General features: G+C 44.4%; 1 protein-coding gene across 3 annotated transcripts in view; it reads right to left on the bottom strand.

The window, feature by feature from the left end:
* Positions 1 to 2,257: 2,257 nt before the first annotated feature.
* The window catches only part of ANO6 (anoctamin 6), a 191,664-nt gene continuing 169,492 nt past the window's right edge, over positions 2,258 to 24,429 (bottom strand). For all 3 annotated transcript variants that reach the window (XM_059682640.1, XM_059682642.1, XM_059682641.1), the window contains 5 exons: positions 21,380 to 21,510; positions 14,315 to 14,520; positions 10,358 to 10,560; positions 8,714 to 8,819; positions 2,258 to 5,298 (listed from right to left, as the gene is read on the bottom strand). In XM_059682640.1, coding sequence (XP_059538623.1) covers positions 5,092 to 5,298; positions 8,714 to 8,819; positions 10,358 to 10,560; positions 14,315 to 14,520; positions 21,380 to 21,510 — 853 coding nt within the window. In that variant the 3' untranslated portion in view covers positions 2,258 to 5,091. The remainder of the gene's footprint in view (positions 5,299 to 8,713; positions 8,820 to 10,357; positions 10,561 to 14,314; positions 14,521 to 21,379; positions 21,511 to 24,429) is intronic.

The raw sequence follows: 24,429 nt of genomic DNA, 5'->3' as shown, positions 1-24,429 counted from the left end.
ACCCCCTAATGGGGATGTGCCCGCAACCAAGGTATATGCCCTTGACCAGAATCGAACCTGGGACCCTTCAGTCTGCAGGCTGATGCTCTATCCACTGAGCCAAACCAGTAAGGGCCATTCAAGCATTATTAGTACCAGTCCCATAGGCGTTATTTAGGAATCAGAAAAAGCTTCTTCCTGTTTGTTCAGTTATGGCCTATATTTTACTTACTTTGATTGGAAGCCTAAGGAAAATTAAGCTGGTAAAAAATATTAAAGGGTGAAATGAGTTAAAATCTGGATTTTATATTGTCCAGAGGCAGAAATAGAAACCGGAAGTGCAGGATTTTTTTAAAAATTGATTTTTGTAATGAGATTAACTTTTATATCCTACTAGAGGCCCAGTGCACGAAATTTGTGCACTGGGGATGGGTGGGTGGGTCCCTTAGCCTGGCCTGTGCCCTCTCACAGTCCGGGACCTCTCCCTCCTTACCGCCCACCTGCTTGCTGCTTCATACCGCTCGGCTTGCTGCTCCTTAGTGCTGCCGCGAAGGCTCCCGCCACCGCCGCTGCACTCACCAGCTGCCCTGGCCCCTGCTGTGGGTCGGAGCTCCTCTGCTACAGCAAAGGTTTGGTTCCATTCTGCCAGGGCACCTACTTAGCTTTCGGGTTGATCCCCGGTCGGGGCTGACTGCTGCTCAGGAAGTGACTGAGGACTGTGTGCCCTAGTCCTTTGGTGGGGAGCTGGGTTCCATTGCCAACCTGGCCCACTCTGATCCCCACTACCCCCGTTTCCTACATCAAGGACAACTTCAACTATGGCAGCTGCATGGCCTCCGCCAGCGTACACATCCGCATGGTTAGGTCACCCTCTCGGTGGCTCGCCAGGCGTGGCTGCTGCACAGTCGCCCCAGAGGCGAATTTCCAGGTTCCCAGGGAGAGCGCCCTCCACGCCGGACTCCCAGGGAGAGCTGGGTTGGAGGGAAAGCACTTCGCCTGGAGCAGAACACCCGTCCTGTGCAGGGCTCACAGGGTTTGTGTCTCTGATCCTGCCCTCAGCAGCCCCAGTGCCATGGTGGCAGGGGGCTTGGTGCTGCTGGGTTCAGGGCCACCCTGCGGGTTTGTGCCTCTGATCAGGCCCCCAGCAGCCCCAGTGCCATGGTGGCAGGGGGCTTGGGTCTGCTGGGTGCCGGACGCTCCTGTGTGTTGTGTCTCTCATCTGGCCTCCGGCAGCCCCAGCACCGCGGTGTGGCTGGCCTTGGGTCTGCTGGGTGCTGGGCCTGCAGGTTTGTGTCTCTGATCAGGCCCCCAGCAGCCCCTGAAAAAATAGGGCTTCCTCGGGCTGATAGCGCCACCAAGCCCTGCCACCCAGGACCGCACATGGGGGTCCCGGCTGGGGGCGGGGCTTAGGTGACACACAGAGGCCCAGATGGCTGCTCCCGCTGGCCCGCCCTGCCTGCAGTATGCAAATTAGCTGCCATCTTTGTTGGTGGTTAATTTGCATATCATGCTGATTAGCCAATGGGAGGCATAGCAAAAGTATGGTCAATTACCGTGTTTGTCTATTATTAGATAGGATATTCACCATAATTTCCCCTTTCTGCACCCAGGGCCATTTTACATTTAAACAGAACCTACTGAGACTCATGGACACTTGCCCTCCGTGGGCGATATTGCCCCTACGATCATGACCAGAAGCTGTCATTATGCATTTAGAGCAAGCACATCCTCCTCCTGCTGGTGCAGTGGGACACTGGTGCACCTGGCGAGGTGAGGTGGGCTGGTTTGCAGCTCCCACTTGGTCTCCAGGTTTGGTGCCCTGTGCAGGGTTCCAACTCAACAACTGTATGCAGCAGCCTTGCCTGAGTCTCCACCCACAATTTATCCCAGAAAAACCATACTTCAAAGTAAGTGCAGGCTGTGAAAAAATATAATTTTAGATATCTCTATATATAAAAGCCAAGTGACCGGAAGGACAGAATGGAACCAGAATGACCAGTCGCTATGACACACAATGCAGCAGCCAACTGGCCTGATTGGGGCCCGATTGGCCCCCTGCAACTTCCTGCGGCCCCTCCCCATGGCCGGCCCTGCCCCCAATCGGCCCTCATTGGGGCAGGCTGGCCAGACTCCACCCATGCACAAATTCCTGCACCGGGCCTCTAGTAATCTATATAAAAGTGCACATTTGTTATCTGAGTGATAATGTTTTTTCAGGAAGGGCAAATATACCTGCTGTGTACCAATTAAGACAATTAAATGAGTAGACCACAGTACCGTTTTTACAATGATTTTATTAAAATGCTCATAATTATAAAAGGATATTAAAATGCACAGAAATCACAAAACATTACAAACTTTCCATCTTATGCCATGGTGTATGAAGAGCATTATATGAATATTTCAGTTCTAATTTAGTTAGGCTACTCATACAGTTTAATTTTTCAAACATCTTAAAATACAAACATGACAAATGTTACAAGAAGTGTTTCAACAACAGAGCACATTCTGCCCCCCTATTGTGAATTCATGTTTTCTGAAATTCAAGATGTCTGCGCAATTCAAAGGGAAGACTTTGGTGGCAGTTTATAAGATGGCCTTGTTTAGTCTTCCAACACAAATGGTAGCTTTCCCCTTCTATCTACTGACATAACTAAAACATCGGAGGGATAAAGAAAACTCCCCTGAGTATTTTGGTCTAATGCTCTGCTCTATTAAAATTCACAGGCATTACAAAAGGGTAGGACATGAACACTTCTCTAGTGGTTAACGCTGGGCAGCTCTAGGGCTGGATTTCCCTTCACAGGCCCACGGCCACACCCATTCATCTTCCCCGGGGCGCTGCCTCTGCACACGCTTAGACCCAGCCATGATGGCTGCAGGCAGAGCCCCACATTTTTCTTCACCACTGACAAGCCAGCGCTAGACTTACATCACCAGTGTCGGTGTCCTGGGTGACCCTGGGCGCCCACTACGACGGAGCTGTTTGGGAAATGTTGGCAGTGTCATATGTCACATCTGCTGCCTTAAAAAGTGTAGAGGTTTTATGCCCTCCTGTCCAAGGAAGCACGTTTTAGACCGTGAAGACAACGTATGAAAGAAAATGCATAATTCTTTTAGCGTTGTATATACGAGGAGATAAGGCAAGAGCATTTCTTTTCCATGCTTCCATACACAATGAGGAACTGCCACATCCAACACTGGGAGATAGTCACACAGTTCAGAGAGGAGAAGAGGTAATTGGAGGAAGCGCACTGCTTCCGGGAGAGCATCACAGGGAGTGGGGCAGGAGCAGCGGCACTAGGCTGTGTGGGATGAGAAAGCTTCCCCGGGAAAGAAGTTCGTTTCTCACTCCCGGTGCAGTCGGCCCCTCATGGCCACGTTCTGATCACCTCGGCAGCCTTATCCAGACGGTTAGTGAAACGCTGTCCCTGGTCCATAGGGACAATTCAAAAGTCCAGAGACTGCTTTGAGGAATCCTACATAAATACTGCTTTTTCTTTTTAAACATTTATGGAAGGTATTTAGAATTGTGATCTGGAGTTCGACTACCCTGTGGTAACAAGCCTCTAAACACGAAAACATGTTTCCTTTTCCTTTGCTGCTGGGATTCTGAGCAGCTTGGCTCCCATGGCACCTGGGTGTTTAGCAGCTCCCCAGTGGGTGGCAGCCCATCTAGCAAGGACCCGGTGCTAGACACCTTCTCCCGCACCCATCACTCCAGTTACCAGTCAGTAGTGAGGAGTGCGGGCTCCGTATCTTCTCGAGTTCCCCAGAGGGCCTAGCACCTGAAAGGCAGTAAGGCGCTGTAAAGACTGCTCAGCTGAACACATCTCGGGCAAGACAGGCACGGTGTAGGCATTCAGCAGGAAGTGACCTCCGGCTGAGGGCAGGGTTTGTGACCAAACCATTTTCTTGTCAGAGCCTAAATGCCCGATTGACTTTAAGGATGCTGGAAGTACAAATCAAACCCAGAGTCTTTTCTGGGTTGGGAATAATCTGGGTTTACTCCCGTCTTCCTCCCTCCCCACAAATGCCCCTCTGGTGCAAACATGCAATTACAAACAAGTTACTGGGTTGGGAATAGGAGAATGGAGGGTGCAGGGAGCTACTTGGGGCAGAGGCTTTGGTATGTTGATCCCATGGACACGCGGAATCCTTGCCAAAAGGTGCTCCCCACACAGGGACACAGTGTGGCTCACCATCAGGGCACTTGTGTTCTGGTAAGCGCGCTTGGCATCATCATGTCACAGTGGCTGTGTAGGGCGCCATTCGCGATGGCGCTCGTGATCTGGAATACTGTGCGCCCTGCAGCTAGTGGATAAAGGGCAACTGTGGGAAATTGATGGGCGTATCTTTCCCAGACTATTACGTTGATAGAAATGTAATTTTAATTCCTTGATTTCTTTGTTTTCCCAAGAAACTACACATCTTTAGAAGAGGTAATTTTAATTCCTTGATTCCCCCCCCCCCCCAAGAAACTATACATCTTTAGTAGGAGAGGTAAATTAATTATCCTGATCAATAGGAATTAAATTCTATTTGAATCTGTAACTTTCCCTGCTTTTGTCATCTTATTCCCTTTGAGCTGTAAAGCAGTCAACACTGATTAGGCACAGAACATTCTGGGACGGCTCCTGGGAGTAAGAGGCGTCGCTGTGGGTTAGCACAAACACGCTGCAGGACCTCGCTGTCCTCATCCCCATGCATGAAGAGCGTTCTGTGAGATGGACAGGTAGCCACCATGAAGACTGAAACTGTTTCCTGTTCACTGAGGTTTCCTTCTCTGTAGGGCAGTGATAATTTGCCCAAATGTCAGGAATCCTTGAGTCTATTTGCCACTTCATACAGTGTTCAGGGGGAACTCTGAGCCAGCGATTTTCAGTCACGCAGAAGCAGGCGTGTCTCGTCTCTAAGGATGGCACTGTGAGGGGAAGGTCACTGGCGCAGGTCTGGCAAAGTGAAGCGGCAAAACACTCCCTAAAAACAAACAGGAAAACACAAGTCCGTCCTGCTGCAGAAGGGGTGCTTTTGAAGCATTTTCATCAGAGATTCATAGTATTTTTTGACAAGAGTAAAATTCTCTAAAGTGCTTCTCAGAACCTAAAGCTCTTATTCTAATTTGGGTCGTAAATGGTTATCTGCTGCTCCCATTATGGTCTCAGCGATGACCCCCATATTTTTGGTCATGTCTTTGAGGTGATTCTCATGAAGAAGCTTCTGGGTTAGGTACTTTTCTCTCTTGATCTTGCTCCTCGTCCTTTTCGATACGTCTGGAATTGCATATGACAGGAAGAATTTCACAGAGTAGATGACATGCTGAAGGAGAGAAAAAGAAACAAGTCAACCACAAGGACATGGAGGGAACAGTCCTCTCCTTTATTCTTGCTAGTCATCATGGCAGTGCATCTGGACAAGGGGGTGGGCACTGCACATGTCTGTCCAGGCTGTGCCAAGGAGCTCCATGTTATCACTTATTTCAGGAATACTATTTGATAGAAAAGAACAGCTCTGGTATCTACAGTACTCACCACAACACTGATAATTCTGTACATTTCTAGTGTGTGGGCCTTTTCTATCTTGTCCCAAGCCTCTTCCTCAAAAGTAAACTCTATATATTTTTTTACTTAAAAAAAGTTTAACAAAATATGTATATGTCCCAAAATAATACATTGTTTGGTCTTGCTTGATTTGAGCTTTATAAAACTCGTAATAGATATTGTATACAGTGTTTTTAAATTGCTTTAAATGATAGCTTTGCAGGGTAGAATAATGTTGGTTGTAGGTCTTTGCTTTTCATCACTTAGAATATTTCATGCCATCTCTATGGCCTGCAACGTTTTTGTTGCAAAATCAGTTGACAGTCTTATGGCAGCTTCCTTCTGGGTACCTAACTGCTTATCTCTTGCTGCTTTTAAGATACTCTCTTTGTCTTTAACCTTTGTGATTTTAATTATGATGTGTCTTGGTGTGGGCCTCTTTGAGTTCACCTCACTGGGGACTCTCTGTGCTTCCTGAATAGGTACGTCCAGGACATTTCCTATTTCCTTTGCCAAGCTAGGCAAGTTTTCTGTCATTATTGCTTCAAGTAAGTTTTTAATTTCTTGCTCTCTCTCTCTCCTTCTGGTACCCCCGTTATGTGAATGCTGGCATGCTTGATGTTGTTCCAGAGGCTCTTTAAACTATCCTCATTTTTTTTTTTTGATTCTTTTAGCTGTTCTGATTGGGTATTTTCTGCAACCTTATCTGCCAAACTGCCGATTCAAGCCTCTGCTTTATGTAATCTACTTTTGATTCCCTCTAATACAGTGGTTCCCAACATGGGGCAGAGCAATTTGATTTTTAAGGGGGGCAATTTGAGAATGAGCTATTAACAGTGAGTTTTTTGCATTTCTTATGGTTCTAGGGTCCTCATATCCTATCTAATAAAGCGATAATATGCAAATTGACCCTACACCCTCACAAGATGGCTGCCTATGATCAGGCTGGCAGGGGGTTCAGTGAGGGACGACCAAACAACTGAACAAGCAGGTTGCGTGGGGTGACCAGGCCAGCAGGGGGGTTAGTGAGGGATGACCAAACGACTGAACAGCAGGCTGCATGAAGCGACCAAGCCAGCGTGAGGGGAGGGGGAGAGTTGGGGACGACCAGGCCGGCAGACAGGTGAGCAATTAGGAGCCAGCGGTCCAGTATTGAGAGGGATGCCCGACTGCTGGTTTAGGCCCTATCTCGGGGATCAGGCCTAAACCGGCAGTCGGACATCCTCTGAGGGGTCCCGGATTGGAGAGGGTGCAGGCTGGGCTGAGGGGAATCCCCCCTCCCCCAGTGCACACATTTTATGCACCAGGCCTCTAGTAGAGTATATAAGTATATATTGTGACATATTTATGCATTTCAGTTCCCTATGTTTTGAAACTTTCTTTGCTATTTTTTCATATAATTTCATATTATTTTTTTTAGCAATTTCTTAGTGATTTCTTCCTCAGTACTTCAACTGTCCTTTTGTTCTTTTATTTTTCTCTTTCATGGATGCCATGTTCTTGAAAGCCTGTTTAGATCAAGTTAATGGCCTTTTAGGCATCTTCCACATTAACAGGAGTTCACTTTTTGAATAAAAATTATATGTCATGGCGAGGGTGGGGGCATGGCCAAAGGGAAAAATAAAAGGTTGGGAACCACTGCTCTTAATATATTCATTTCTGTTGTGTGTGTTTTTGTGTGTGTGTGTGGTTTCTATGTCCTCTTTTATGCTGTTGAAGTTCTAAGTTCCTTGACATCTTTGTAACCATTGTTTTGAACTCTGTATGAGATAGAATGCCTGCCTCCATTTCATTTAGTTATTTTTCTGGAGATTTTCTCTTGTTCTTTTATTTGTGGCATGTTCTTTGTCTCCCCATTTTGGCTGACTCCCTGTGTTTCTGTCTATGTTTTATGTAGAGCTGTTAAATCTCTGGGTCTTGGAAGAGATGCTGCTCCCTCTTGTAGATTCTCCTCCCTTGTGAGCTCAAAAGCAAAGGAAACTATGTTTTAAGATGATTTCAAATGTTTTGTAGTGAGATGGCCCCACAGTAACTAGTATACCATGAGATCAAAAGTAGAAATCTGAACACTTTGGTAATGACATACTTGAATATAAACTAGTAACTCTTGCTGTATACCAGATACAGTACTTCTAGAACCCACTTATTATGGTGAGCCAATGATGAATTATTTTCTTCTTCTACTAGTATTTGGTAACTATTAACATTCTTTGCTGTGAGGAGGAATCCTTTGCTATAAATCTAGCCAATGAGATATACATGGAAGTCTTCCCTGGGGGGTTCCGGCAAAATATTTTCTTTCCTGACAAAAAGGAACAGATATAGCTAGCATTGTCTTTCTCCTTCTGACGAGGACATAGCCTGTTATCTGGAATTGCAGCCATCATGCTGCAACCATAAAGTGGCACTGAATGAGAGAAAACCTAGAAAATCAGAGACATGCTCCTTGTGTCAGCAAGCTGTTATCGACTCAGGAGTGTTCACCTATTTCCAGTGAAGTTTATGTGAGAAAAACCAACCCTTATTTGTTTAAACCACTACAGATGGATTATCTGTTTCTTGCAGCTAAATGTAATCCTAACTGACCACAGCAAGCAATTTCTGAGGCTCTGGAATTTGGTGGTAGCTATTCACTCAGTGTAAAAAGTAAAGTTGACTAGATCAATTTCAAATTGATAGCTGCCTTATTTATTTTTCAAAGCTGGTTAACTTTAAGAATATAAAATATTATAAAAATATTATAAGAAGGTATTTTATGAAAATTAATAAATGTAATAACACAAGTAAAACTAACAGACATAATAATACAAGTAAAACTATTAACAGCAATAAGTTTCTCAAAGGCAGAGATCAGATCTTACTCATTTTGAATAAGCCCCTTCTCAGCCTAACATGTAGCCCAGTTCCCCACCCCCTACTGAAGACACTCCATACTGAACTGAAAAGAATTGAATCCCCTTAGCACACAACGTGCTTTTAACTTTTAAAGCAGATGAGCAACTTCATTTAATTAAGGTGAGCTTTATGGGTATTCTCAGGTCAAATTTGATTAACACATGTCCTAAAATAATTGTTAGCAAGAGATAAGAATGTATTGTACATTTTAAGACGGAGTCGGAAACACTTAAAGCTGATGAAAGGTATGCAAATATATTGCCGTATAAATTATTTCAAAGTCTGACTGCTTCTCCTACCTCCATGACAATGATAAAAGCCAGCTTGGCCGCGATCACGTGCCAGTAGTAGATGTTGTGTTTATACTCTTGAGGGTGTCCAGGAGGGTACCGGAAATCACGATACCTGGAAACACAGTGGGGGCAGATCAGGAGGTCATTCTTTTTGATCAAATACTGTAAACAAAGGGCCCACTTAAAAAGAGGTCCTATTTTAAACGACGCTTTTTTAAAGTTGGACATCATATAAATATTCTCTAAGAGTTTAATTTGGTAACAAAACCCTGAAATACTCTTCCAGTGATATTTCTTCCAGTGATATTTCACATACAATGGGGAAATGATGGTAATGACAGATTCCATCTTTGTCAAAAGAGAACAAAGGTGTCTTACATTTTTTTCCTAGTGTTTTATCCTTGCTTTCTTAAGACTATATAACTAAAACAATTGAGTGTATTTCTGAAATATAGTTATAAATTTGTTTATCTCATGGTGCCATGGGCGTTCACTCAGCTATGGGGCTCTCCCCTCTATTGGGAGTACTGTCTGCTTGTTACAAGCTTCTTGCTCGTTTCCTTGTGGTCAGATATCATGTGCTACTGCTGCTGATGTCTCTCCCTCAAGCAGCACACCTCTAATTTTCTTCCTGTAACCTATTAATCCTAGGAGAGTTTAATTACTCTCTGGAATTATATAAAGCAGATTCAATGTGGAATTCTGAAGCAGCTCTACTGTGTGTAAATTTGAAACTTTTATTTGAGGCTTATTTTTGGTTTCTTGGTTGTGTTGTTGAGAATCTGAATTGGAGAAGGCTTTGAGGAGCAGAACTAAATACATTTTAAATCCTCCTTTAGGCCGAAACTGGTTTGGCTCAGTGGATAGAGCGTCGGCCTGCGGACTGAAAGGTCCCAGGTTCGATTCTGGTCAAGGGCATGTACCTGGGTTGCGGGCACATCTCCAGTGGGAGATGTGCGGGAGGCAGCTGATGGATGTTTCTCTCTCATCGATGTTTCTAACTCTCTATCTCTCTCCCTTCCTCTCTGTAAAAAATCAATAAAATATATTAAAAAAAAAATAAATCCTCCTTTAGGTTTAAGTTACTGATTGGGAAAAAAAAATTAATCAATGACCTGTATGTAGTCAACAAACTTTATCAAGGGGTAATTTAGTTCACATATACTGTCCACAGTTGATCCCACCGGCCATTAAAATAAATGCAGAGCACTTTGGAATACCTTTAGAGAATATTGCTGGCGAGGTGGAGGTATTTGCATTTCTTGTCTTTGCATTTCTTTGTTAAATGAGAGAGCTAGTTTGTCATCATTCAATGTTGTCAGGTTGTGCTTAATAACACATTAGTCATGACAAATGAATTATCTTGCTTTTTGGAACTCTTAAGTTTCTTCTTTCTAAAATATAAGTCTTTTCTTTGGAATCAGTCTCCCTGTAATCATTTGAAATTCTCACCTTTAAATCTTGCTTTATGATTGGAAGCTCTAATCCTAGTTTGTAATAACTTCTATGTATTATCCTTTAAGTCTGATAGAAAAGATAGCTAGTAAAAGATATCTCTAGCTATTTTATTTAAATTATACCAAATAGAATTGCCTTACAATCAAAGTCCTAAAGATGAAATACATTTTTAAACACATAAGCAAAACTTGCCTGCATGTGGTGTAGTTGCCAAGTCCAGTGTATGGATTTCCCTTGCTTCTGTTTTTGAAGTCCGCGATGTTGAAGATGGAGAGAGTATTGTTGATGTATCCATCCATGGTGTAGTGGGGGTGGTCCCCATAGGGAGGGACAGAAAAGGACCAGTAATACACCAGGCGGGGGATCATGTCTGATGTGAAAGCAATAATCATGGCCTGTGTTGGGAGGAAAACAAGAGGGGGGCATTAATTTAGAGCCCTTTTAGGGATGGTTAACAAAGATGCCAGAATTACATTTTTATCAGTTGATTGTTTTTAAAATTAAAGATTCGGGAACCTTAATTCTTTCCTAACTAAATCTGTAACAAATGGATATAGAGAATGAATATCCCAAAATCTTTGAGCAGTTGCTTTAAAGTAGAATAGTTCCTTTCCTTTTCATCTTCAGTTCTAAAAAATGTCCAGAAATCTTATCTACAGTTCAAAAGCAAGGCCTATAGTTGCCTGAGATGTTTCTTAAGTACAGTAAAAATAATTGTGGATAACTCAAGAGCTGCTTGCATATATAATGTATGTGAATTATTTTTTCAAAAATTAGAATATAACAAAATTCAATCAACCTTGGAGCTCTATTCAATATAATTTAAATCTTTTATGATTTAGATGGAGAAGGTGTAATATTCTAAAAATAATTTGGCTCTATATAATTCTTTTGTAGTGTAAATAATTAATACAAAACTGATTTTAAAATAGTTCGTCTCTTAAAAATGGAATGTAAGCTGCATAAAATACATTTTCCTCGATCTAAGTTAATGGCCTTTAGATTCATACTTTTATTCTATAGTATCTAGGCTTGTTTAGACAAGTCCGTCTATAATCTGATTTATTTTAAACTGTCAGTATATACTTACGGATGTTGCTTCATTAGAGAGCAACTATTTTTAAATTAATGTTATTAAAATGTAGAAAACAACAACAGAACCACCGCCCCCCCTCTTTGGGTTGCTCCATTCACACAGTCAAGCAATGATGTCTGTTTTGTTAGATACAGTATCTAAGCCTCTAAACTTCTAAAATATTAAATGGATAAAGTTGTGAACATTATAAATTATTAAATAACAAAGTCTAGTGTGTTTCCAGATTAAAGGAATAAGTATGGGTCAAAGTTAAACGTGGGTCTAAACTAGGCAGATAGGCAGACAGCTACTCAGAAGGCAAGTACTATGAATTACATGGATTTTCTCCAAAAGTTTTTAATTTGGGCTTTAAGCTTTCCAATGTGTAAAACTGGTTTGAAGGAAGGAGAAAGAATATTTCAATCCAAAATCTATGTGACTAAACAAAGCTCACTGATTTGGGCATTTATTGAAGCAGAAGAACAGTCCTGTTTCTGGCACGCTATGATTTGTAAGAGCATTCATAGGAACATATGGTTTAGATACAGTGAGGCCACAAGTCAACAAACAAGATCTCAGGCAAACTAGGAAAACAAATAAGGGGCTTTTGTATTGCCAAATTTCCCCCAAAGTGAAATATTTCTGTGGTGGTGGTGGTGGTGGTATAAGGCAAGAATATTTGTTATTTTACTCAACTATAGCTTTCTAGAGAATCACCTGCAGATGTGCTTTAGGGAGCTACAAAAATTCCGACAAGGAAGTTAATTCTATTATCTTCAGACAAGATACGTTCTCCTCCTGAATTGAGCTGCTTTGAGTACAAATAAATGCAGTGCTTCATTTCACATGCTGTTCCTAACACAATTCTCCCTTTATGTAAAAATAAATTAAAATTGGTCTTCAATAGCAGATGCTCTGGCACAATACAACAATGTCAATTCATCTTATTTACTGAGTGAGCAGCTTTAAAATGAGTGATTGTAAACCAAACTCCTGCTTAATGTCCATTTTCATCTCTGCTATCGCTATTCTCTTCTTCCTACAGTTAAAAGTTCTCCTATTTTGGAAAGTTAGCCTTTCTTGTGCATGTTAGTCTGGGGAGGCCCACATTCGGTAGCCGAGGTGATGATATACATGCGCAAGAAACGACGCCTACCTGGGTAAGACCCAGCAGCACCATGAGCACGCGCGCGTGTGCCTGTGTGTGCACACACGCGTACATACACAGAGGGTGGCCCTGGAAACACAGCCAGTACTCCATCTGCGCTGAGGGAGTGGAGCCAGGCTGGGGATACGAGGACAAGGTGCCTGATACAATCAAACCAGACGCTTGAGGAATGGGGAGTATGACTCAATTGAATTTTCTGGTTAGCTGAAGGTCAAACAAAAACACGTTTGGTTTCAAACCTTGTTGCTGAAAACGTTGGTAAGGCACACAAGTCCACGTTCCCGCCCCGCTTAGTGCTGTGCAGCGTATTGAATGTGACAGATTCATTCCCTGATGACTGTGGAACTTGAAGCCTCACTGTCGTATTTCCCAACATCAGTCTGCATTTCGCAGCGCCGTGGATGTGGAAGTGTGGGCTCTCTGGGGGAACGGACGCTCATGGAACCTATTAGTTGCTTTTGTGTGTGTGTGTGATTTGCAACTTTCTCCAAAAAGGAGGGATGGCATGCAGTTCAGATCAATTGAGAGTTCTGGGGGTGACAGCTGGATCCCAGAGAACTATAACTAAGCCTGGTCCAGACAGTAGCACATTGTTAAATTCTTGTGCCTCTAGCTTAGACACCTGTCCAAGTCTCCACGGAGTCACTGTGAATGATGAAGAGGAATGCAGAGGATAAACAGCGGCAGCTAACATTCCAGGAGGCCCAGGCCCTGAGCATTCCACACATTAACTCTCTGAATTCCCTAACCGCCCATTGTGGTATATGATATTCTTAAAGTGTGTGATCGGGAATTATTCAATTTACAAATGAGGAAAAGAGCTCGGAGTGTTAAGGCCTGGCCCAAGGTGGTGCGGCTGGGATGCTGCAGAGCTGGGAGCTGGAGCTCGGGTCTGACCCCAGAGCCTGCAGTGCTCGGCTACGCGCCCCATCCAGGAGCCTGGCCCACGGGCGCTGCCGAATTCGGTTCTGTTTCTGTAAGTGCTTGTGGGAAAAGGCTAGGGACTCAGGGCAAGTGTGGCTTGATTAATAAATTAAAACTGGGATATCATGTTGCTGGAGACTGCAACCTGGGAGTGAACTTGGCTGTGAAATAAGGGAAGAAATAGCCTGGTTGTAAGAATACTTCTGGGGCAGGAAGTCTGCCTGAGAGCTTCCTGTTGGCTTGTTGGGAAAAAGAGAGAGAGACTGTTCAGACAGGTCCATAATCAGTACAGCTTGTAAACAAATGAATTCTGTTCCCTCACAGCTGGGATACACGCAGGGTATGCGGTGGCTTAGCTAATAATCAGAGAGTGACTTGCTGTGACTAAGGGGTGGGGTGGGGAGGAGAGATGGGACCTGCCTCCTTAAAGAACCTCTGTCCTAGGAGACAAGGAAGGTGACCCCAATTGGGAATGCACAAAGTGTTTATATTTCATCACCAAATAGTTAATATTTTACATTGATAAATTGGAATAGATGGTAAAATATGGTGGAATGATAGCTGCTATTTTAGGGTCCTCATATTTAAATGGATCGATTTTTATCTCCATTATAAAGGCACTTTTGGGTATTTCCTTTTACAGTCATGTGAGGATTAAAAGTCAGTACTTGTTATTACTATTACCATGTTTCTAGGGAATAAAAACTTTAGCACATGTGCAACAATAATATAATGGTTAGTCTTCTTAGCAACTGCCTCAGTAAGAGATCTTGACTTTGTAAGTCATGAGTGATAATTACAAATAAAATACATTAAAAATATTAAAAATATGAACAATTACAACTATGTTGTTGATATGGATGATAGTCTTGCATCTTTCTCCCATTTTAAGAAATACCAAACATCTGATTCCTCAGGTAGCAATGCTAATGTATTTTTGCCCTTTTCAACGACTTGACCCCGTGACCTCGGTTTTACTCACGTTGGTTACCACGGCCAGAATTGCGATTCCTTGCATGATGGGCTGCCATGCTCCGATGTCCTGGGCTTTTTCTGGCACCATGCGACGGTACTGGGTAGTCATTTTCCACGCGTCCACTCGTATTTCCAATATATTGTTCACCAGAGCCAACAGAGGGGCCAGTGGAAAAGAGGCCACAAATAAGGTGACAAAGCCAAACTGAATAACTGTCAATGAAATGGACACACATCATGGATGGTGGAGGGATGGAACGACAACAGCAAACAACAAACTAACCCCCAAAGAGAACAGACATTTGTGGCACTAATAATATTCAACAGTGAAATAATTAAAACACAAATATGAGAACTCTAAGGAAAAAGATGAATTATAGCCTGTTTCTTTCACATTTATATACTTAATAGGAATAATATATTTAAACATCTTTAATCAACCCAAGTTATTTGCTGCTAAATGAACTTGGGACACTCTAAGCATATAATTCATTCTCAATGTTGAAATAATAGAACACTGGAAGATGATTTGTGAGTTAGGACTGAAATAAAGAAAAACAATATCTAACAAGCTAAAAAGAAATAAGACATGCACCTTCGGGAAGACTCTGCTTAGAGAACGGTGGAGGAAATGTGCTGAAAACAGGCAAATGAGCAAGCTCCCCTGAGTCTGCCAGTGCAGCAGTCAGAGAAGTTGAGGGATTACCACACATCACAGAAATGTACGTGACAGACGTGTCTTAAGTTAAAATACAATCCTTCCTTAGGAAGTTTTATCTTGAAGTTGCTGCAGTCTATGTGGTCACCATAAGTCAAGATGCAAGTGGTGACTGAGAAGTTCTCTTCTTGCCTGTAATTGACGTGGCGTACACTATATATATACTCTACGATATTATGTTCCGTTTTAGACCCTTCCCTCCTAACTGGCGGACTTACAAATGCAAGTAAGACTGTGGAGGAGAGGAGAATGTCAGCCCCTTTAAGGCTACTGCTTAGACAAGGGGCAGGGACCACTCTGGCCAGGAAGGGCCAGCCTGTGGAGAGTGGCTGGGCAGGAGCAGCTGGCAATGGCTTTTGGTCTCAGAGGCCAGGCTGTGGTACAAACAGGTGTGGTCATGTCCAGGGAAATCAGATAAGCAAGGACTAGAGTTAGTGATGTCATGGAGTCAGCAGCCCAGCATCAAGCAGTGATGTCAATGTCTGTGTCTATGACTCATCTAACCCTAAATGAACTCAACTACCTACAGATGTGAACTGGCAAGTGCGTGTCCTAACGAAGGGACCACTCACAGCTGTCAGAGCTCATGATTCAAGGGAAGCCAGAAATTCGGACTAGAGTGGCAGTAAGCTCAGCTAAAAACCCAAAAAAGAAAAGATACCATTTATAATGACAACAAAAGTACAGACGATTTAGAAATAAATTAGTGAGAAATGTTAAGACTCTTGCAATGCCTTTAAAAAATAAGGTAAAACAAATGAATGAATAAATGATGCACAGACTCAACTTTGGGGACATATCACATTTTTTCCTCTAAAATATAAATTAGAATTTGAATGCAAATTTAGTTAACAATCCCAAATGAAGAAAGAAAGCTGAAAGGTGATGCTGAAATTTTTTAAGAAATATACACAAATAAAACAGTAGGAGGAATGTGTGAACTGACAGTATTAGGGACATCCTGAAAAACAACAAAACAGAACTAGCTCTACGAGATATTAATACATATTACGGTGCTATGATAATTGAAACAGTTTATAAAGGTGCACTAGTACATAGTATGAATTATACAGAATAGATTTCAAGAATAGATGCAGATATTCATGGGATTTTAATGTATTATAAATATGATACTTCAAATCAGTAGATTCGAGCATGGAGAGATTAGCTCCACACTGGAAAAACTGGCATAGAGTCCTCACTTTTGACACCAAAATCAATTCCAATTGGTATAGTCTGTTCTGATATTCAAGTGAAAACAACTTTTGAAAGCAAGCAAGCAAGAGAAAGTAACAGCCTATCAATTCAATTCAGCAGGGCAAAAACACCCATCGGGAAAACAAAGATAACCCTTGCCTGGCACTTCTTCATGACCTACATGCTCAGCCGTGGGCAAACTACGGCCCGTGGGCCGGATCCGGCCCGTTTGAAATGAATAAAACTAAAAAAAAAAAAAAAGACCGTACCCTTTTATGTAATGACTAGGGGCCCGGTGCACGAAATTCGTGCACTGGGTGTGTGTGGGGAGGGGAGTGTCCCTCAGCCCAGCCTGCCCCCTCTCACATACTGGGAGCCCTCAGGCATTGACCCCCATCACCCTCCAATCGCAGGATCGGCCCCTTGCCCAGGCCTGATGCCTCGGCCAGAGGCGTAGACCCCCATCACCCTCCGATCCCCTGATCAGCCTCTTGCCCAGGCCTGACGCCTCCGCCAAAGGTGTCAGGCTTGGACAGGGGACCCCCATCTTCCCCTGATCACTGGCTCTGGCCCCCACTCAGGCCTCAGGCCTCTGGCCCAGGAATCATGCCTGGGCAGGGGACCCCCATCTCCCTCTGATCGCTTGCTCCACCCCCCGCCCAAGCCTGACTCCTCTGACCCAGGCTTCAGGCCTGGGCAAGGGGACCATCATATCCCCCCAATCCCCGGCTCCGCCCCCCACCCAGGCCTGATGCCTCGGCCAGAGGAGTTGACCCTCATCACCCTCCGATCACCAATCACCGGATCGGCCCCTTGACCAGGCCTGAGGCCTCCGGCAGAGGTGTCAGGCCTGGGCAGGGGACCCCCAGCTCCCCGCGGTTGCAGGCTCCGCCCCTGCCCAGGCCTAACGCCTCTGGCCTAGGCGTCCGGCCCGGGCAGCGGGGACCCACAGCTGCAGCGGCCCCGCGATCGTGGGCTTCACTTTAGGCCCAGGCAAGGGACCCCTAGCTCCCGGGACTGCCAGCTTCGACCGTGCCCAGCTCCCATTGCTGGCTCCACCCCTACTTCCTGCTATCACTGGCCAGGGCAGCAAAGGCGCCTGATTCTCCGATCATGGCTGGGGGGCAGGGCAAAGGCGGCCCCAGGGCCGCCTTTGCCCTACCCCCAGCTCTTAGCTCCCCCCTGGGTTTCCGATCACTGTCAGTGGCAGGGGGCTTCTTCCTGCTTTCCCTTTCGCCTCCCTGCATTGTGCCTACATATGCAAATTAACCGCCATCTTGTTGGCAGTTAACTGCCAATCTTAGTTGGCAGTTAACTGCCAATCATAGTTGGCAGTTAATTTGCATATAGCCCTGATTAGCCAATGAAAAGGGTATCGTCGTACGCCAATTACCATTTTTCTCTTTTATTAGATAGGATGTTTACTTTGAATTTATATTAGTTCACACAAACACTCCATCCATGCTTTTGTTCTGGCCCTCCGGTCCAGTTTAAGAACCCATTGTGGCCCTCGAGTTAAAAAGTTTGCCCACCCCTGTACATGCTAATACTTTCCACGCTTTCTTGATCACTTTAAAGTCAAGTTTCTTGAAGTACCTACGCTGAGTCTTTCTCCACCGCTGCCGCAGCCCTCACCCTTGCACCGAGACGCCTGTTGCATCTGCCCGCGGCACTCACATTTCAGTCCTTAGTGATGTGCGCACTAGGCTGACTTTGATATGGCCAAACATTTCCCTCTCTGTGACAAGTGTTTCCTCTTCGTTATTGTTTTCCTTAAATTTTAAAAAGCCATGGGGTATGTGTGTGTACACATATATAAAAGTATATATGTATACACACACATTTTTTTTTAAAGGCTACCTAGCTATAATGCTTCTTCCATTTTGGAAAGCTCATCCTGCCAAGACAAGGAAACATCATTGCAGGTGGTGGATGGAAACAGAGCAGAGGCGAGGAGGTGGGGGAGACAGGCCTGCATCCTAGAGAGAGGGGTTGGAGTGCTGTAGATCTGGAGCAAGAGGAGAGGAAGGGGGTGGTGCAAGGAGCAGGTGAAGACAGCTGGTATTAATTACAGTAAATTAAATGTAGAAATTAATACATTGTTTTAATTTTTAAAAATTAGGGATGGAGGAAGGTGAGGCCAAACAGGGCCCATGTCATCACTTTATTACATTCCATTTATGGCTCGTGCCCACTGGGAAGGCATTGCCAAGTTCTGGAGACACTGGTGCCTGTGCTGTGTCGTGCTCTATGTACGAAATGCTCTATGTACGAAATGCTAGCTTACGGCCTCCGGCCTATAGACCGACAGACCATTTCTCTTATGTCCCATGCCCAAGATTTCAGAAGTCACAACCATACACTCAGGGAGGCAATTTTGGTTAACACTCCAGATTACTCCAATAATCTCAAAGGATAGTGGGGAATTTGCTAAATAAAAAGACATATCACTCAAAAAGCACCCTCCCTCTCTCGTCGGCCGGTGTTGCTCAGTGGTTAAGCATCAACCTATGAACTAGACAGTGGTTGGCAAACTCATTAGTCAACAGAGCCAAATATCAACAGTACAACGATTGAAATTTCTTTCGAGAGACAATTTTTTTAAACTTAAACTATATAGGTAGGTACATTGTTATTAACTTAATTAGGGTACTCCTAAGGCTTAGGAAGAGCCACATTCAAAGGGCCAAAGAGCCACATGTGACTCACGAGCCGCAGTTTGCCAACCATAGAATTAGGAGGTCCTGGTTTGATTCCCAGTTGGGGCACATGTCTGGGTTGTGGGCTCTATCCCCAGGAGGGGGGAGCAGGAGGCAGCTGATCAATGATTCTCTCTCATCATTGATGTTTCCATCTCTTTCTCCCCCTCTGAAATAAAAATATATTTAAAAAAAAAAGTCCCCCCCAAAAACCTATGCCCTACAGAACTTGGTGGGGGTGGCTGGAGCAATCTTAATGTAAATTCCACTCACAGTGGGATGTGTGTGTTGAAACTCCAAGCTCAAGTCACTAAAGTGCTTGAGGACTAGGGCCAGGCGGTGGTGTTCCAGCTGCGAATGGAAGAAGCGGAGGCCTGGCAGCCCCCTCCTACAGAAGCACGCTGGCGGGAGAGGCACGCGCACTCCCTACCACCGCACAGGGATCAAGCCAAGGCCTGAGAAAAGGACAGCTAGGGCGTGGGGGAAGTGGAGGGTCGCTGCGGGGGCCTGGCAGGAATTCCTCAGGCAGAACAGAAGGCAGGTGTTCCCGGCCGGGCCGGCGCAAGGCCAGAGGGCTCCAGGGTTGTTTGTCAGAAGGTGTTCCCCTTCATAACTGAAAGGCACATGGTGGTATCATCATGATATGGGAAACAGGAAGGAAGGAGAAACTGTGGGGTGATGAGACCACCACCAAAGGCACTCTCTTTAGAAAAACAAAAATAGTTCAGAAGGCACTTAGGAATTCTATCGCCCACAAAATAATCGATTTCACTGTGGAGTTGAAGATGGAATAACAGACTGCCTACTCTTATAAATTGATTAATTTTTCTAATTCATTAGGTATTATTTAGATAATAGGAAAACAACTTAATAAATATAAAAAAAAAACTGTAATAGTTGTTATTTCATCTTTTAAGGTAGGGTGAGGCCAAATTATTTAGTTGGAAATTATTTTAATGAGAGTAGGAAACCCTAAAGGTCATATCAACTTCTCCCCAAGCCACCACCCTGTAACTTTTCCTCTCAATGTCACTGGTTTGACTAATCAACTCCAGGAAAATAACTCCTTTTTCCCCCCAACTTTTATGGGTGCTAAAATAACAAATGACATTCTGCCCCAGCATGTTGTTATTAATGCTGATAATGGCTCCACATGAAATATTTATAATTATGACTCATTTTAGAATAACAGGTAAGTGTCTTGAAAGTCCTTTTGGAAACAGAATAAATATGGCTTCTGCATTATGTATGGCAGCTACACCCTTAATTGAACCTGGTCACAAAACATAACACGAGCAAAAAGGAAATTCAAATCAGACTTCAGGCTGCAAAGCGTTGCTGACTGGAGAAGCTCCGCGATGAACCTATCACTCACTGAAGGAAGCAGCTGTGTTTCCATGGATAACATGTATTTTTACAAGCAATTATTTTATATATAGAATGTGACTTAATAAAAGCCGCCCTTTCTCTCTGCCGACTTGTAAACAGGAACCACAAAGGGTGTCTGCAAACACACAGACCCCTTTGCATAAATGCAAGGTCTGTCACCCAAAATGTTGTGCCTCCTGTTCTATTCTCCTGAGCTTAAACTGTAATTCATTGCAATGGTTAGCTGAAAGGGCGCAGATACAAAACATACACATTGTTAGCCTTCTGACAGATATAATCGTGCCATGCATAATAGAAAAGACGTTGGAAATCTATTTTGAGGTGCATCCATTTAAAGGCAACTGAGAGCTCAAAATCCAGTTCAACGGAAGAGAAACAGAGCCGAAGCAAACACTCCACTAATGGACAAAGGCCATCAAGAAGCAGAAGGCCTGTGCTAAATCTTAATTCCAGACCAGCCACATGGTTCTAAATTCAAGCCAGTGATGAGTCATGGGGTCACTCAAGGAACCAGGCAGGAACCACCAGCCAGAAGGAATAGATACGCTGCTAGAGGCAGGTGTGAAAGCGGGGGGGGGGGGGGGGGGCCTGAATCACCCCTGGGACAAGCAGCAACATGTCCCTCCTCCTGGCCTCCTGCACAGCCTTGCTTACAGGACTTGGTTTGGAAGTGTATCTGCCAACAGCCGTGCCCGCATGGACTCCAGCCGGGCCGAATCACATCTAATAATAGTTTCAAGCTCAGTCTCAGACAACATGGTTAGAATGCTCCGAGAACTAACGGTGAAGATGAACCTCAATGACTACTCCGTATCATCGATGATACATCTTTAACTCTGTACAACGAAGATACACAGTCACCTTATGTGAAAGCCTGATTATATAGTTTTATATTATCAGGCTTTCAAATGGAGGAAAACATATCCCATTTTAATATGCTAGATCATTATTTGGCTTGATAACCCTGACTTTTGGGATCCAAAACATGCTCCAATATAATTTATATCACTTAAAATACCACTGATGCTCCATTATAACTTCTGTCATCTAAAATATCACTGTGACTTACTCATTTCAAGATACTCGTAAAATAATCCCAGTCTTCCCATGAGTTGCAGGTGGTAGTCCTGTTCCCATCGCGGGGTTACCATTTCTGAACCTGAAACTGTGCGGTAGCGTCCAATTAGATTCTTGATCCAGCTGCCAAAAGGACCAAATGATGAGTTAGAATGTTATCAGACCAGGTCATAAAAGTATTTAGTGATATCTCGAGCTGAATGCATTATCTTCCCAATAAATTCATCTGGTGCTTTGACTAGGTACTTCAGTGTATCAAAACTGTAACTGCTACATTTTCTCTTAGCTCCTTTTATATGGGCAGTTTAGTTTTTAAAAGATGCTTTCCCTCTTTTGATTAACTCTTTTCTTCTCATTTCTATGTTATACAAAATTGTCTTTCCAGAGAAAAACAAAGACATGGATTGTGAGCTGGTGGTAAGTGCTGTGGAGAAAAAGTGTTTGCATTTGTGGTAGGGAGGAGTGGGGTGGTGGCAGCTTGGTTTGTTAAAAGTAACATTTGAAAAGAGATATTAAGAAGGGAAAAGGGTGCCACTGAGCAGTGGTTAGAGCATTGGTCTGCGCACAGAAGGTTCTTGGGTTTGATTCCTGGTTAAGGGCACGTACAGGTTCGATCTCTGGCCCTGGTCAAGGCGTGTGCAGAAGACAACCAATCTATGTCTCTCACATCGATGTTCCTTTCTCTCTCACTCCCTCCCTCTTTTCCACTCTAAAGGAAAATCAATAGAAAGAATATCCTCGGGTGAGGATTAACAACAACAAAAAAGAAGGCAAAGGGGCAAGCAGGGGAGACTAAGAGACCACTGTGAGGATTTGGGTGGTTTTTACTCTGAGGGAACTGGGGAGCCTCTGAGGGACACAGAGAAAAAGTGAGACAGTTCGAGATGGGATAAAACAGCTCAAGATCCTATGCTGAGCTGGACAGATCGGGGGCCAGCGACACGATAAACTCTCTGGAAGCCATCATGCAGAGCGAGGAGGGGACGGCCGTGGGTGGCCCAGCTCTGCCCATCGCTGCGCACTGTCCCCGCAGAGCCGTCCGCTGTTCTTTTTCTCTGTTGTGTTTTTCTCTTCCTCAAAGCCTAGTGGCCCAGATAAATGATCCCCCTTTTTATGGCAATTTGTCCTGAAAAGAACTCGACCTGAGAGTGCACCTGCAGCAGAGAGAACCGTTGTCCCCTAAAGCAGCGGGGCTTGTGGTTTCCTCGTGGCGTTCATCAGGGGAGGAGCCACAACAACAAACTGCAAACGCAGACACAAACATCCGACTAAGCTTCGGCTGAAGGAACACCATGCTTATATGGATTTCACATTCGGACAGTGAGAAGGCTTCCCACTAAGTAAAGGCAGCTGTATAAATTGCATGTGCATGCACACACGTGGGAACGTGTACACACACACACACACACACACACACACGGTAAGATATGACTAGCTCACCATGTGGGGTTTCCCACTGCTGCTGATCTCAGCATTAACTTTGCACTGACCATTCCATAAGGTTTACTAAGGGAGATTTCTCTACGATAAATGTGCCCCTGACTTCACGATCCTTCCCCACTTCTCTCTCTTCTATGACATTAGGGACGAAGCAGGAGGCTGTGGCAGGTGGAGGGGATGTGGACACACGCAGACACCCCTTGAGTCTGAACCCACACTTCACTGCTTAGTCACCATGTACCTTTGGTCAAGTTCAAATCAAATGGGTGATAAACCCTTCACTGCCCAGGGTTGCTATCAGGTCTGAATGATTCAAAACAGGTAGAGCATTAGCACACTTCCTTACACCTCAAACCCCACCACACAGGATTAGTTTTTGACCCACCCAGGCCTCAGTTATTTAGAACTGGCTTGGGGACGCAGTGCTGTCTGGATCGGCGGATCTCACTCCAGCCCTTACAAGAAAAACAATGCTAGTTGCTAGTGCTACTTCCTAGGCTCCAACCCAAAGCTCTGAAATCCGTCAAGTCTGGGAATCCGCGGTTTTACAGGCGTCTTGTGACGCAGGCGGCACCAGGGACCACACGTGCCCATCACCCCTCCTGACCCCAAACGTGAGATCACTGGTGTCGATTGGCTTCTGTGTTGCTCTGCCTCACACTTCCAGCCTCAGCCTCTTGCTGAATCCTCTCCGGGGCCCAGAGAGGCAGGTCTTTTACTTAAATCCATCACAGTTTGGATTCGGGTGGAAACTTCTGTCCTGGCATGACTGACTCATCCAGGGCTTCCCTCTGGTACGTACTGTTCTGCCTTCCCTCACCCAGAACTAGTCACGTCAGAGCTCAGTCTCTCTGAAGAGCTTTCCTTCCTGAGCTACAGACGCGAAGCCTCCTGTTCAGTCTTCCTGAATGAGCCACTCATCTGTGGAAGGAAATCTCAGGCTGTAGTCCGTCCATCATCGCCCCTGGTCTTTTGGGTTTTCTACTGGGTCATGATTCTAGTGCAGGGACATCCATCTTGACTGCACATGAGACTCACCTAGAGCAATTTTTAAAAAGACAGATACCAGACACTTCTTCCCCTGGCCACGGCTGCACGCTTCCTCCCTCCAGCAGGGGTTACTAAATAATTTTCCTAGGAATTTACCAGGCATATTAGCATCACAGCATTGTAATAAGTTGCCCTCTACGAAGCCTTTATTAGGTATAGAGCACAGCGTGAAGTACTTTGTACCTCATTTTCTCTTTGATCTTCGTTATTATATTTAATCCACATACGGCAGAAAATCACCATTTGTGTTTTGAATGTTCTCTAGGATTCCCACTCCCTAACTCTGAACACAAGCATCCTTTACTCCCTGAGTCTATTTCATGCCTGAGTTTATATTGTTCCCGAATTTAAAAAGCAATGAGGGATACCTGTATTCAGGGTTCTCTTATTGCAGGTCTCTGGTTCCCCCTCTAGCCAATGCACATAAACTATCTCTCAAGGGAACAGTTCACTTTTCTTGTAAGTAGTCCGTGCCCATTGAGGAAAGTACAGAAAACATAAAGGAAGACAATTACAGCCATCCATTATCTAAACTTTGACCAAAGGATGACG

Source organism: Myotis daubentonii, chromosome 2 (assembly GCF_963259705.1).
Source record: "Myotis daubentonii chromosome 2, mMyoDau2.1, whole genome shotgun sequence".
Taxonomy (NCBI): Eukaryota; Metazoa; Chordata; class Mammalia; order Chiroptera; family Vespertilionidae; genus Myotis; species Myotis daubentonii.
The sequence above is the reverse complement of the archived record's forward strand: the minus strand, read 5'-3'. Positions and strand labels throughout refer to the sequence as shown.